This window comes from Plecotus auritus (assembly GCF_963455305.1).
Source record: "Plecotus auritus genome assembly, chromosome: 5".
NCBI classification, from domain to species: domain Eukaryota; kingdom Metazoa; phylum Chordata; class Mammalia; order Chiroptera; family Vespertilionidae; genus Plecotus; species Plecotus auritus.
In genome coordinates, this window is record NC_137776.1 from 154098893 (window position 1) to 154114147 (window position 15255).

Consider the following 15255-nt stretch of genomic DNA (forward strand, 5'->3'; position numbering starts at 1 on the left):
GTATAGAAGAAGCAACAAGAGACCCTAGGCAGGGCTGCTTTGTTCTCTAGAAACATTATGGGAAAGAAATGAGCCAAGGCAGAGCTGCCATTGGCTCAGTGAAAAGTCAGAGAAAAGGGGGCCTTGGAGTCCAGTTCAAGGGACAAGCTGCTGGTCCCCATTGCTCCCCTAACCAAGTCTCTAGGGACCCCTAGAGTTTAGGGAAGAAAGCCATGGAGGGAGAGCACTGATTGTTTCTTTTTTGTTTTGTTTTTTCTGTCTGTAGAAGTTCTGAGTTTACCTAGTCTTCTCCCAAGTTCATTGAGCAGCCTTATTGCCAGTGTTTTGAACTCTTTATCTGGTAGATTGCTTGTCTCCATTTCATTCAGTTCCTGGCTTTCATTTGGATCATATTTTTCTGTCTCTTCATTTTAGCTGTCTGTGTTTGTTTCTATGAATTAGGAGAAACAGCCCGGCCAGCATGGCCCAGTGGTTGAGCATCAACCTATGAACCTGTAGGTCACAGTTCACTTCCTGGTCAGGGCACATGCCTGGGTTGCGGGCTTGAGCCCCAGTAGAGAGCATGCAGGAGGCAGCCAATCAATGATTCTCTATCATGGATATTTCTATCTCTCTCTCCCTTTTCCTTCCTCTCTCTAAAATAAAAAACAAGATAGCCCTAACCGGTTTGGCTCAGTGGATAGAGCGTCGGCCTGCAGACTGAAAGGTCCCAGGTTCGATTCCGGTCAAGGGCATGTACCTTAGTTGCGGGCACATCCCCAGATGGAGGTGTGCAAGAGGCAGCTGATCGATGTTTCTAACTCTCTTTCCCTCTCCCTTCCTCTCTGTAAAAAAATCAATAAAATATATTTTTTAAAAAAAACAAAACAAGATTTTGGCCTATATCTCCTAAAGAGGACATTTTCCCACATAGCCACAATATAATTAATAATCCCACTCTGGACACATAATATTGATATACTACTGAATATGTAGTCCTTATTCAATTGTTTGCCACTTGTACCAATAATTTCTTTTATAGCTGGTTTTGCTTATGTATTTATTTTGGAACAGAATCTAGTAAAAAATCACTCATCCCATAGCTGCCATCTCTCACCTTTTTTTAAGGGTCCACGGTCTTTTCAAAATTTCCCTTACGACCTTCTCAAACTGGTTTTTGGCTTAGTAATTGATATTTGAGAGCCAGCCATACGAATGATGGAGGAGTCTTTCCTTGCAACATCTGCTCAGATTTTGTCACTGCTCAGGCCCGTTTGTTCTCTGAGCAGCTGGTGCCTGTTCATTTAGGTCCTCTGTGTGACTTCTCGTTGTCTCCTCTGGCAGATCAACATCATGCAGAGTGAAACAGTCCAGGACGTGCTGCTCCTGGACCCCCGCTGGCTCTGCACCAACGTCCTGGGGAAGCTGCTCTCCGTGGAGACCCCGCGGGCCCTGCACCACTACCGGGGCCGCTACACCATGGAGGACATCCAGCGCCTGGTGCCCGACAGTGACGTGGAGGAGCTGCTGCAGATCCTAGACGCCATGGACATCTGTGCCCGGGACCTGAGCAGTGGGACCATGGTGGATATCCCTGCCCTGATCAAGACAGACAATCTGCACCGCTCCTGGACGGACGAGGAGGACGAGGTGATGGTCTACGGCGGAGTACGCATCGTCCCCGTGGAGCACCTCGCCCCCTTCCCATGCGGCATCTTTCACAAGGTCCAGGTGAACCTGTGCCGGTGGATCCACCAACAGAGCGCCGAGGGAGACGCAGACATTCGCCTGTGGGTGAGCGGCTGCAAGATCGCCAACCGTGGGGCCGAGCTCCTGGTGCTCCTGGTCAACCACGGCCAGGGCATCGAGGTCCAGGTGCGCGGGCTAGAGACGGAAAAGATCAAGTGCTGCCTCCTGCTGGACTCGGTGTGCAGCACCATCGAGAACGTCATGGCCACCACGCTGCCAGGGCTGCTGACTGTGAAGCATTACCTGAGCCCCCAGCAGCTGAGGGAGCACCACGAGCCCGTCATGATCTACCAGCCCCGGGACTTCTTCCGGGCGCAGACCCTGAAGGAGACCTCGCTGACCAACACCATGGGTGGGTACAAGGAAAGCTTCAGCAGCATCATGTGCTTCGGGTGTCACGACATCTACTCACAGGCCAGCCTGGGGATGGACATCCACGCGTCAGATCTGAACCTCCTGACCCGGAGGAAACTTAGTCGCCTGCTGGACCCGCCTGATCCTATGGGGAAGGACTGGTGCCTTCTCGCCATGAACTTGGGCCTCCCTGACCTTGTGGCAAAGTATAACACCAACAACGGGGCTCCCAAGGAGTTCCTCCCGAGCCCAGTCCATGCCCTGCTCCGGGAATGGACCTCCTACCCCGAGAGCACAGTCGGCATCCTTATGTCCAAACTTCGGGAGCTGGGGCGCCGAGACGCGGCAGACTTTCTACTGAAGGCGTCCTCTGTGTTCAAAATCCACCTCGATGGCAATGGCCAGGAGGCCTATGCCTCGAGCTGCAACAGTGGCACATCTTATAATTCCATTAGCTCGGTCGTGTCCAGGTGAGGGCAGCTTTGGCTTGGGCAGGGTGTCTTCAAACTGCAAAAGCAGGGGGATGCAGCCATCTTTCCCATCAGAGATTCCAGATGCATCCCTTCCGATGCCCACCTACTGAAGGGCGCCCCCCTCCCTCCTGCTGCACCTATTTCTCTGCTAACCCCTCCCTCCTTCCTTCCCACCCTTTCTCCCTCTCACACATTCCATTGTGAGTGAACGGTCTTTTTTAGTTTAAGAGCTAATCACACCCGTCCGTTTGGCCATTTGAGAAGCTAGTATCCCTCCTCTCCGTGTTCTGGACTCCATCTCTCAGCCTCTAGTACCTTGCTTCTGACTGACAATTTTACTGGAATTCCTAACTTTTCAATGAAAAATTTTTAACGATTATATTGATTGTCCTTTAAATAAAAAGCGCACATTTATCCAAAATGTGCATTTCATACTCTTTTCTTTGTTATATATCATGTCCTCAGCTTATCTTTTTTATATTTATAGGAAAACCCCTCATGTATGGACTCCCACTGTATGATTTATAAATAGACAATATGTGAGTGCCTTTTGCAGACGAGGGTGTATTTGAAATCATCGCGTCAGCCAGGAGCTGTCCCGAAGGAAACGCTCCCTCTCTGCTCCTTGCTGTATGCTGATCATCGCCAGAGGTGCTTCACCCTCCGATTTGTGTTGGGTTATTTTCCCAGCAATTTTTTGTGTTTTATTTGGTAAGGAAAGGGGAAAAAGGAATCCTCTTCTAGAGTGATTTCATGGCCAGTGTTGTTGCTACGATGACATGTATTCGTTAGCTTTTGTTTAAACGTCAATGTGAACGTCCGTGTGGAATCGACAGACTGTGGCGCTTTATCATTCCCTCTCATCTCAGGTAGAAGGGTGACAGTTGTAGGGCTACGAAGATCTGTGTGAGAATTCAAATCCCCGACTCACAGTTTGTGGCTGTCCGTTGTCATTTGTGCATAGCAGATGGTTTTCCACATTGAGATGCTGGTTTGATAACTTCCTGTACTTGAAATCTACAAAAGAAAATAAAGGAAGCAAGTTTTATTGCAGTGATTTTAAATTGTGATAGAGTTTTAAATTCATATGGGGAACATGTCCTAATTCTTCTGTCCTGAGAAGCATGTAATTTTAATGTTATATCATATGTGTGTGTGTGTATATATATATATATGCAGTATGTATATACATATATATTAATACAGGTATTTTTACTTAATCTATGAGATAGTAAAAAAGGTCATTTGTTTTTCTTTTTGTTTTTTTTCCCCCTTTTTTTTAAATAAACTATTGCTTGTTGCATTAGTTTGTTGGTCTTTAATTCAAAAGGAAATCTTTCTTTGCTTTGTTTTTACTTACCTATGCCGCATGTGGTGGGACAGGTGAATCTATAATCCAGAACATCATGAAACCTAAACTCCCGGGTCTGGAAAACAACCCAGCTTAATTATGACTACAATTAGGAATGGTGTGGGAAAGAAAAAGAGCCCAGCTGATTTCCACATTTGTCCTCACTTTAAAGAGGCTCCATTTTTCCTTGGGTGAACCAAAAAAAGCACACCAGTGGAATCATTTAGTCTCAGCAATGGGGAGACAAAGGAAGCTTTCTGTTTCTATACTAACGTAAGGGAACGGTGCCCTGCAGGAGCAAGAGAAAACCTGCTGAAAAAGATACTTCCTGCCTTTCTTTAAATATGGACCAACTAGAGTCCTGGCTGGTTTGGCTCAATGGATAGAGCGTCGGCCTGCGGACTGAAGGGTCCCAGGTTCGATTCCAGCCGAGGGCACATACCTGGGTTGCAGGCTTGATCCCCAGTGAGGGGTGTGCAGGAGGCAGCCAATCAATGATTCTCTTTCATCATTGATGTTTCTATCTCTCTTTCCCTCTCCCTTCCTCTCTGAAATCAATAAAATATATTAAAAATATATATATATGGACCAACTAGAAATTCTGGTTTTGACCTGCATAGCAGCTGTGAGACACAAAAGCTCTAAGTGACCAAAGCCAATATTTAGTAAAATGTCATGATTGTTTTAAAAAAATGGGCAAAGAAAAAATATTGGAAGGAGGAAGACTAAAATGGTAGGAATGGCCCTGGTTGGTTTGGTTCAATGGATAGAGTGCCAGCCCTCGGATTAAAGGGTCCTGGGCTCAGTTCCAGTCAAAGGCACATACCTTGGTTGCAGGCTCAATCCCAGTCTGGGCCATTTGATGTGTCTCTCTCACATCAATATTTCTCTCCATCTCTCCCACTCTCTCTGTTAATAAATAATAAAAAGGTAACAATGCGTTTCTCTGTTGATGGGAAGGAATGCAGTTCATTTCTGTTCTGCCCAAATTAGTCACATTATACATGATTTACTTTTTTTTTAAACATAATTTACTTTTATAATAAAAAAAAGAATTAATGAAATTAAACTAAAAGCTATACATAGGCATGCCTAGAAAAGATGACACAAATCAAAACTGTGGTTGCCTTAGGCGAGTGGGACCTCCTTTTCTTGTGTCAGCTCCCTCCTAATGCCAACTTCATTCTTTTCTACTTCAAGGGCACGTTCCATCCCAGGGATCTAGTATCAGGCAGCTAAAACCCGGAGGCAAGGGGTGTGCCTCTGGCAGCATCAGCACGTAAAATCCCAGAGGAGCCCTGGCCAGTGTGGCTCGGCTGGTTGGAGCAGCATCCTGTACACCTGAAATCCCGGAGGATTCTGCCCGGTCCGGTCCAGCGTGGTCCCCTGGGCTATCCCTCTGCAAAACATGGTGGTTGAAGGAGATCGAGTTATATGACTGGGCTGCCCCAGGGACCCTGGGTGAACAGGAGAAAGGGACGGGGGAATGCTGAGCAAATAATCGTAAAGAACTGTACCAGTCTTTTTTTTTTTTTTTAATTTGAGAGAGGAAGGGGAAGAGTGAAACACCAGCTTGTTCCACTTATTTATGCATCATTAGTTGATCCTCCTATGTGCCCTGGCCGGGATCAAACCCACAACCTTGGTGTATTAGGAAGATGCTCTAACCAACTGAGCAACCAGGCCAGGGGTGGCTCAAATAAATTTTTATAAAAATTATCTACAGGTTTGGACAACTCCTATCTGTCCTGCATTTGTTACTTTCTTCAGTCTTACAAATCCCCAAGTGGACTTTTAGTCCAGGGACCACAGACAGCAGAGCTGTGCTCCCTGAGCGAACAACGGCATCCGCTCCAAGAACATCCGGAAGGTGTTCTCCATTCTGGTCAGAAACAGGACACCAGGGAGAGTCTAAAGAACAAGGACCCGTGGGCTCTAAGAAAGGGCCGTGTTCACCTCCTAACAGTCCTTTTGGAGAAGCCTGGCCCTTGCTAAGGAGTTACCCTGACACAGACATTTGAGCGTCAGGCTCAAGAAGGCAGCTCTGAACCCAGGGAGCCGAGAGAACAGGAGGAGCCTCCCGGGGAGACCCACAGCGTCTCTGTGCCGAGTGCCGCTGGGGTGGCTCATTTGGTCCTGAGAACCTTCTGTCACTGAGCCCCGCGACCCAAGTCCAAGCACTGGCTGAAGGACGTGGTTACACCGGGAGACTTACTGGTAATCTGGTCACCCCGAGTTTAATTTTATCAAGAATCTCTTTCCAGATTCTCCCAGGTGTGGAAAATTGACCCCAAGGAAGATGAGTGGAGATGTTACTTGTGAGTGCTAGGGTTGAGCAGCAGATAAAATCGGTCCCTCAAGGGGAAGCCATCAGCCACTTGATGTGTGGCTGGCTCAGTTTAGCCCAAGGACTCCTGGGCATAATTTTCATATCCAATGACATTTATAAAAATTCCAGATCATAGATCCAAAGGAGATCTGTGTTCTCTCTCTCCCCCTCTCATACACGCAAGCATACATGCAGTGTCCTTCCCTCCCCACCCCAGCAACAATGGTTCAGTGACCTGAACCAGCAGGAGACCTGGCTCCCTCTAAGTGACATCATGAGCTGTCAGAGAAGCTGACCTTAAGCTAGAAACACTGGCCAGGCTCATACACAGAGGCTGCACCTCATCATTAAATCTGGAAAACTAATGGCCTTAGAGAAAGTACAACCCTTCTTATATATATCCTCAAACTGAGCCAAAATGACAGTGGAAAATGGAAAACATTGTGCATGACAATGTTCTACTCCGACAGAGCTATAAGTATCATTAAAAGATAAATACCATACTATCTCACTTATATGTGGAATCCAATGGACAGATTTGTTTAACAAAACAGAACCGGAGGGAAGGGGTGGGAGTAGGGAACTAGCCAATGGACACAGACAACAGAACGGTGAAGGCCAGGGGCAGGGAGGTGGGGGCTGGGTGGTAGTGGGCAAAGGGGTAAAATGGGGGTCATCTGCAATACTGCTAAACAATAAATAAATAAATGAGCACTATGCGCTGACTCACAAGCCAGACACTTCATGAACTGCCAGCTGACAAGCATTCTTGGCAATCCACCAGGTCCAGTCCTTCTTTGACTGCAGGTAGCCAGGTGGTCTTCACTAGCAGTTGGGGAAGATGCAGCAAAAACCGTGGCACTCATCCTGTAACTCAGTTGGGTTTTCATTATCTTGGGTCAAATAATCATGATGTCTAAGGCCCCTTTTTAATCTAGCAATCCTACGTGTGTGTGCTCAACTTTTTTAAAATATGAATTTTTTCCTTATTAAAATTGTCCTTGCCCTGGCTGTTATGTCTAAGTGGTTAGAGCATCTGCCGGAGAACTGGAGGGTCACGGGTTCAACTCCAAGTCAGGTGCACATACTTGGGTTGCAGGTTGATGTTGGCCCCCAATTGGCATGCACGGGAGGCAACCAATCCATGTTTCTCTCATATTGATGTTTTTCTCTCTCCTTCCCTCCCACCCCTAGAGGACCCAGAAGGCCACCCAGCCACTGTCCTAATGAACCACTGGCACATTCAGTTGTCTTTAGGGCCCAATTACAGTTCTGTGTCTAGAAAATAAATGTATTAAAAATGGAAAGAACCCCACCTCTACATATAAAATTAAGTTTTAGCCCTGGCTGGGTGGCTCAATTGGTTGGAGCATTGTCCCATACACCAAAAGGTTTCAGGTTCAATCCCCAGTCACAGCACGTACCAGAGGCAACTAACTGATCAATGTTTCTCTCCCACACCGATGTTTCTTTCTCTCTCTCTACCCCTTCCTCTCTCTCTAAAATCAATAAACATATCCTTGGGCGAGGATTAAAAATAATAATAAAAAGTTTTATTTTAAAAGGTAAAAATTTATACATCCTTATAAAAGAAGTGGTAACATTTTCACCAATGTAAAACATCACAGAATTCAAATCACAGTTTGGATCTTCAAGATTCAAGTGTTGTATCCCATTAAGTAAAATGTGGTCAGTTTTAAGACAGAAATTCCTCCTCTGGATATCCTGTTCTCAATCAAGTCTTTCTTTATCACCATCACCTCACACAGTAGGATAGCTGGCCGCAGTGGCGATTCCACAGTGGTTGTTCCGGTCTTTGGCCATCTTTATGTAGCCATTCTTGCCCCAAGCTTCACCCCAGCTGAAAGAAGAGAGGGTTTTCCATTTTATACAAATAATCAAACACATTTACTTTTATTAACAACTACGCCTGATACTGAAACAGTGCACCAGAGTGTCCCAAACAGATTCAGAAAGAATCAGGAGAGGCGGTCCTAGTTCTTGGCTGAGTTCTAAGCCTGCACATACATTGTTTATTCCACTTAAGGAACACACAGGCATAAGAATGTGTTTTCATAACATTAAATTTCGGCAGAGCTGATTTTGCTCAGTGGTTAAGAGCATCAGCCCACGAGTTCCATTCCGGTCAAGGGCACATACCTTGGTTGCAGGGTGTGGGAGGCAACCAATCATGTGTCTCTCACATATCAGTATTTCTTTCTCTGTCTCTCCCCCTCCCCCTTCCACTCTCTCTAAAATATCAATGCAGCCCTAGCAGATCCCAGTAGGAGGTGTGCAGGAGGCAGCCGATCAACGATCCTCTTTCATCACTGAACGATTCTCTTTCATCTATCTCTCCTCCCTTCCTCTCTGAAATCAATAAAAATATATTTTAAAAATAAATTTAAAAATCAATGCAAGAAAAAAATTGCCAGTGAGGATTAACAAAAAAAATAAAACTAACAGGACTCTAGAGAAAAAAAAAAAAGACTTCTGGAATTTCAGAAGTGTGCTCAAGAGTTTGAAGACCTGCATCCATATACTGATTGCAAAAATATCTTTTCCAATATAAGTATTTTTAGCAGTTTATACCTGTTCTTGACAATCCAATATTTATTGTTACTTGATTCTTCTCCTTCAAAGCCATAGCCAACCACCAGAACGCCATGATCTAGATCCACGCTGCTGCAGTGCCGCTCATAATAAATGCCTGGGAAAGTAAAATTCAATACTGGCATGAGGACCTCCAAGTGGCAGGTGACAGTAACCCTGCATATCAACTACAGTAAGGAAGGCATCTCAAAATTCAGCTAAATGACATAAAACCAAGTAAGATTTGAAAGCAAGATCTTTTTTTTTTTTTTTTTTTTTTAAACCTAGGCTAGGGACTTAGGCCCTCATCTAATACTAGCAGAAATCTGAATTGGCACAATCTCTTTTGTAAACAATGTGTCAGTCAGGAGGCATAAAGACTCTTCTTTAGGATGTCAGTCTTAGGAAATAGCACAGAACGCAAAATTACTTGAGTCAAAGGATCTCTATAGTTTTAATTACAAGAGTAAAGTTCTTTGGAAAATTTTAAAGGCCTAACAACTGGAAAAAGGTAAAGTATACATTATTAAGCTATACCAATCAAATTATGTAGCCATTTAAATATATTTATGAAGTGCTTAAAATCATGAGGACATAGCTCAAGTAATGTCAAATGGAAACAACAGGGAAAGATATTAAGTGTGCACAGAACAATGCTAAATCCACACACCCAGAAAATATGCAAACCAAAGAGTGAATCTTGCTTTATGTCATGGTGGTTTTCCAGTTTTTCTGCCTAAATTTCTACATAGACAATGCTTACCATCTTCATAGAACTGGAAGCTAAAATGGCTTGCATCTATAGCAACAGAGATGGGCCCCACAGTTGCCACTGCCTTCATGAGGGCACTCTCCTGCTTAGGGATGTCCACAAAGCCAGTGTCATTGGCAACAGAATCCTCGGGCCTGTATCTGCAGGGCCCAACCTTTAAAGGTAAAGGGGAAGAGATGTGATTACTAACCCACCTCCTGGGAAGCATGAGTTTCAGACAGTAGGCAGCTTCATGATTCCAGGTTAAGTTTGTGAAATGCTACTGGCTGTTTTAAAAATGAAAAACTAGCTGGTGTCTATTCAATGAGACGCTGTCGGTTTATCTCTCCATAAGAAATGTTTCACTCTGAAGAATAGTGTGCTATATGTAGAATGGTATGTATGTCTCCATGTAACACAGAAATAAGAACTGTGAACATCCCAAACAGAACTGTTCAAGACTGATATATTTTGATGAAAGTTCTGACGGTTTACATATATAGACTCTACAGTCTAAAATATGAATTCTAAAAAAAATTAAAAGTAAAATAAAATACGAATTCTAAATATGGCATCTGTTTGCTCTAAGGTGTTCAACTTTCAAAAGGAATGGCATCAAGGTAAGAACTTTGCTTACCTTTGCTTGATATGGATAGGACTCCTCCGAGTCCAGGCCTCCGTTGGACTTTACATACTGGAAGGCATTATCCATTAGGCCACCATTGCAGCCCTCATTGCCTTGAGCCTGAGAGCAGTCCACAAGGTTCTGCTCACTCAATGAGATAAGTTTGCCAGTTTTCCGGAACATCTGTCCTTCAAGGGCACCAGTTGCACTAAATGCCCAACAAGAACCACAGTGACCCTGAAAACAATAGAGAAGCTCTCAGTTTGCAGAACAAATAGCAAGGTTTTGACAACTTTGCCAACAATAAGTAAACTCTTAAAAATTAGTGAGACACATATTGTCCCACAGTCTACCATAGCCGTGACGCCAACTCCTTTATGGCTTTACTCTTGGAGAGAGACCTGCTGAATACTGTCATACCTGGTTCTTCACGGGAGTTACATAGCCTTCTTCCCTCCAATCCACGGTTGGGGGGATTTCAGCAACGCAAGGTTCCCGGAACACTCTCCTTTTCTTGTGCTCCTGGTTTTGATGGCCATTCATCACCTGCGTGAATTCTTCGTTGGTCTTCAAGGAAAAGGAAGTAGAATGTTGGCAAGCAAGGCATTATTTTGGTATAGTACTGAGTGAGGAGAGGAAGCGCAAAGTAAGCCTCCCAAGCCACACTCACCATGTCACCAAAAGCATTCATTGCCAAGGTGAAGCTCTGTCTCCCTAGGTTGTATTCTTGGTTGTGCAGGTCAATCATTTTCATATTCTTCTCCCACACTGTTCTCCTCCAGCCTTCTTCATTCTAGAGGCAAACATATAACCAACCTATCCTTTTTATTTCTATTTAAAACCAAGTCACCTTCACCAAGTGGATTTGCAGAAGAGAAACCGTGGCCAGGAAAGGTTTATACTTCTGTTCTCTAGCACCCATACACCAGCGAGGTTTGCCCATATTGTGCTCAGTAATGGGTGTCATGAAGGCATTGCCTTGGGAAGAGCCAGCCTCAAGAAGCTACTGTCTGCACTAGCTGGTTTGGCTCAGTGGATAGAGCATAGGCCTGGGCACTGAAGAGTCCCAGGTTCAATTCTGGTCAAGGGCATATTCCCGGGTTGCGGGCTCCATCCCCAGTAGGGGGCGTGCAGGAGGCGGCCAATCAATGATTCTCTCTCATCATTGATATTTCTATCTCTCTCTCCCTCTCCCTTCCTCTCTGAAATCAATAAATATATTTTTATTGATTTTTTACCGAGAGGAAGGGAGAGGGATAGAGTTAGAAACATTGATGAGAGAAAATCGATCGGCTGCCTTCTGCACTCCCCCTACTGGGGATCGAGCCTGCAACCAAGGTACATGCCCTCGACCAGAATCGAACCCGGAATCCAACCCAGGACTTTTCGTCCACAGCCCAATGCTCTATCCACTGAGCCAACCCGGTCAGGGCAATAAAAAACATTTTTTCAAAGGAGAAAAAAAAAGCTACTTTCTGCTATAAACTCCCAAAAGCCTGGACCATTCTCTGAGCGGTCCCTCTGGATAATTTCAGATGTTACCAACCGAGCCATATAGTTTTCTGTGCGTTGCCTTCCACCGGTGCCATCGTGCCTCTAAACTTCCATCAAGTTTTGGAGCAGCTGAAGCTATTCCTAAGTAAAGGGCAATCAAGAAGAATGAAGGATTCATGTTTCAAAACCTAGGGAGGGAAAAGAAAGTAGTATCTGATTATACCAATCCTCCTAGAAAGCCATCCTACCTTCTTGAGACATTACAGGTGTAAAAAATGGATTTATCCTCCCAAGTATTTACACAAAGGGCTGTGAAGGGAGGCCAAGCATGTGGGTGGAGAAAAACAGCCCAGAGACCCCACTCCTGCACCTGGGACGGGGACAGACTCTCCCGAGGCTCAGAGCACCGCTGGGGCCGGGGACACCAGCCCTGCAGGGCCGGGCCTGGGAGGTGCGGCCTGCTCCCCGCTCCACACAAGCCCACCGCTGCCACGAGCGCAGTGAGTCCAGCAGACGGAGGTCAGGCTGCCTGGCCCGCCATGCCAGGACCCGGGACGGTGCCTCCTGGAACTCCCGAACCCTCCACCCGCAAGGCTGGTTCCCGGGGTGGCCCAGCAGCGTCGGGCCCGGTCCGCGACGCTCACCTTCGGGGGCGCAGCAGAGCAGGAACAGTCAGCACGTGCGGGTCCAGGATCTCCGACGGCTGTGACTCCTCCGCGGCAGCGATTTAAAGCCTCGGGAATTCGGCCCGCGCGGCCCGCCCCAACCTGGCCTGCCAGCGCCTCGATTGGCTGATGAGGCCTGTGGGCGGGGCCTGCGAGCGTGGAATTCCAGGCACCTGATTAGGTTCGCTCCGAATGGCCCCAGGCAGACCCAGGGCTTGAGGTGTGGAGGGAGGCGAGAGGAGGGCCCAGGGACTGTGCTGAGGAGCTCAGCGCCTCCCTGGGATGCGGATCACCCCAGTACCCCGAATTCAGGAGCTCAGCACGTGGTTCACGAAAAGAAGCATGTGGGGAGCTCCAAGTGCTTTTTCAGCGCATCTTGCCAGTCCTGAAATCTCCCCGAGGGCTGAGGACGCGATAATCTGGCGAGTGATTCCTGTTTATTAGACAGTAAAGGCGGGGCAGGGTGCCAGAATGCAGAGCCCTCGGGCAGGTGCGTTATCTTGGCTTCAGGATGGGTGCAGCTGGGTTTTGGAAGAATCTGGAAGGGTTTGGCAATACCAATTCACTGGCCTAAAGGGAGGGTGTAGGCGGGTTCTCCCGAGACGGCCAGGCATTTTGTAAGGCTCCTTTCCTGCCTTCCCCGTCAGGAGTCTCCTTCCTTCCCAAGCCTTTCTCAAAACCGACAGAAAGGAGTTATTTACCGAAAAATTTCATTTAACAGGAGGAAGAGGAAAGGCTGAAAGACGAAGCTACTTTTACCTCCCCATTCTGGGTTATGGATTGTCTTCCTCAACGTGCTTTTCCTGAGATTTCGTTTAAGAAATTTCCTTTAATGACATTTACTTCAGTGATTTTTACTTTACCCTGTATTTAATGTCAGGATTTAAATGAATCTGTGAAAACGTTTTAAGTAAAGAAAATATATTAAATATTAATGTACATAATTAAGAAGTCCCTAGAAACACTGTACATTTTCCTTTTTTATTATATAAACAAACTCATTGTTGAAAATACCTTTTTAAAAATATACATCCTTGCCCTTGCTGGTTTGCCCTCAGATTGAAGGGTCCGGGGTTCGATTCCAGTCAAGGGCACATGCCTGGTTTGCGGGCTTGATCCCCAGTGGGGGGCATGCAGGAGGCAGCCAATCAATGATTCTCATCATTGATATTTCTATCTCTCCTTTTCCCTTCCTCTCTGAAATCAATAAAAAAATTTAAAAAAAATAAAAAAGAGCATGTTCCTCAGTTGCAGGCTTGATCCCTGGTCCTCGTCCAGGGCACATACAGGAGGCAACCAATTGATGCGTCTCTCTCACATCAATGTTTCTCTCTCTGTCTCTTCCCCTCCCTTCCACTCTCTAAAAATCTATGGAAAAATATCGTCAGGAGAGGATTAACAACAACAAAAATATATATCATTACCTTAGGTTCCTTTCCACATCACCTTTTTCTATTCATGTTTTAAATTATTTTGATAAAAATTGAGTCAAGGTCCATGTGAATTTGTAACTAAATTCTATTTAGCATTGAATTGATAAACCTAAAAGCACAATCAGATGCATAATCTTTTTTACTGTGGTAATATGTATGTAACAAAATATCTATTTTAACTATTAAGTGTAGAGTTTAGTGGCATTAAGTTCATGCACATTGTTGTTCAGCCATCACAACTGTCCATGTTCAGAACTTTTCATCTTCCCAAACTGAAACTCTATACTCATTAAACAATAACTCTGCATTCCTCTCTCCCACAGCCCCTGGCAACCACCACTCTACTTCCTGTCTCTATAAATATGACTACTCTAGTATCGACAAAAGGAATGTCCAAAACTGTAGAGAACTTTTATGAGTTTATTTGAACCAAACTGACAATGTATGCCATGCAGCAAGATCTGAAATGCTCCAGAGAATAACAGTTTTGCAGTTGTTTTTAATCCTCACCTGAGAACATATTTTTATTGATTTGAGAGAGAGGAAACATCAATGCGAGAAACATCTATCGGTTGCCTCCCATACACGCCCGGACTGGGGATGGAACCCACAACCTGGGTACATACCCTGTATTATTTTCAAGGTTCATCCATGGTGTAGCATGTGTCAGAATTTTCTTTTTTTTAAGGTGAATTCCATTGTATGAATGTACCATGTTTTGTTTAGAGAAACAAAAATTCATGCCTGAATAGACATGTGAGTTATGTCCGCATTTTACTATTTTGAATAATGCTGCTGCAATCAATGTTGTAGTACAAATGTTTGAGGTCCTGTTTACAATTCTGTGTGTATGTACATATTAAAAAATATAATTGCTAGATATAATTCTATGTTTAATCTTTTTTTATGTTTTCCTCAGTGGCTGCACCATTTTACATTTCTACCAGCATTGCACGGGGTTGCCATCTGATATGATTTGCAAACATTTTCTCAAATTCTGTGAGTTGCCTTTGCATTATATTGGTAATGTCTTCTAATGCACAAGTGTTTTTAATTTCAATGAAGTTTGATTTATTTATTTTTTCTTTGGTTGCTTGGTGTCATATCAAAAAGATATTACTAGGTCCAATATCAATATCCAGTAAGTCTCTTCCTTTGTGTCCTCATCTAAAGTTTTGTAGTTTTAGCTCTTACATTTGGGTCTCGGATCCATTTTGTGTTAATAATTTGCACATGGTATAAAGTCAGGTTACAACTTCATTCTTCTGTATGTGCATATCTGATATCAACATTTGTTGAAAAGATCACCCTTTCCCTATTGAATAGTCCTGGCAACCCCATACCATTTTTAAAAATCAATTCATTAAAAATTTTATTTTAGCTCTAGCCGGTAGTGGATAGAACATTGGCCTGTGGACTGATGGGTCCCGGGTTCAATTACGGTCAAGGGCACATGCTGG

At 44.8% G+C, this 15255-nt stretch overlaps 2 protein-coding genes across 2 annotated transcripts in view; one reads left to right on the forward strand and one right to left on the reverse strand.

The window, feature by feature from the left end:
• The window catches only part of DAPK1 (death associated protein kinase 1), a 165417-nt gene extending 161557 nt beyond the window's left edge, over positions 1-3860 (forward strand). The window contains exons 26-27 of the mRNA XM_080668571.1: positions 1324-2552; positions 3043-3860. Of these exons, the coding sequence (XP_080524697.1) occupies positions 1324-2552; positions 3043-3076 (1263 nt within the window). The 3' untranslated portion in view covers positions 3077-3860. The remainder of the gene's footprint in view (positions 1-1323; positions 2553-3042) is intronic.
• Positions 3861-7769: 3909 nt separating this feature from the next.
• Positions 7770-11875, reverse strand: LOC308248568 (procathepsin L-like; the record flags this gene model as incomplete). The annotated part of the gene is made up of 7 exons (XM_080668690.1): positions 7770-8096; positions 8828-8945; positions 9591-9753; positions 10216-10440; positions 10624-10770; positions 10874-10996; positions 11750-11875. The coding sequence occupies 7 exons, from the start codon at positions 11873-11875 to the stop codon at positions 7997-7999; spliced, it is 1002 nt and encodes a 333-aa protein (XP_080524816.1). The 3' UTR covers positions 7770-7996.
• Positions 11876-15255: the final 3380 nt, after the last annotated feature.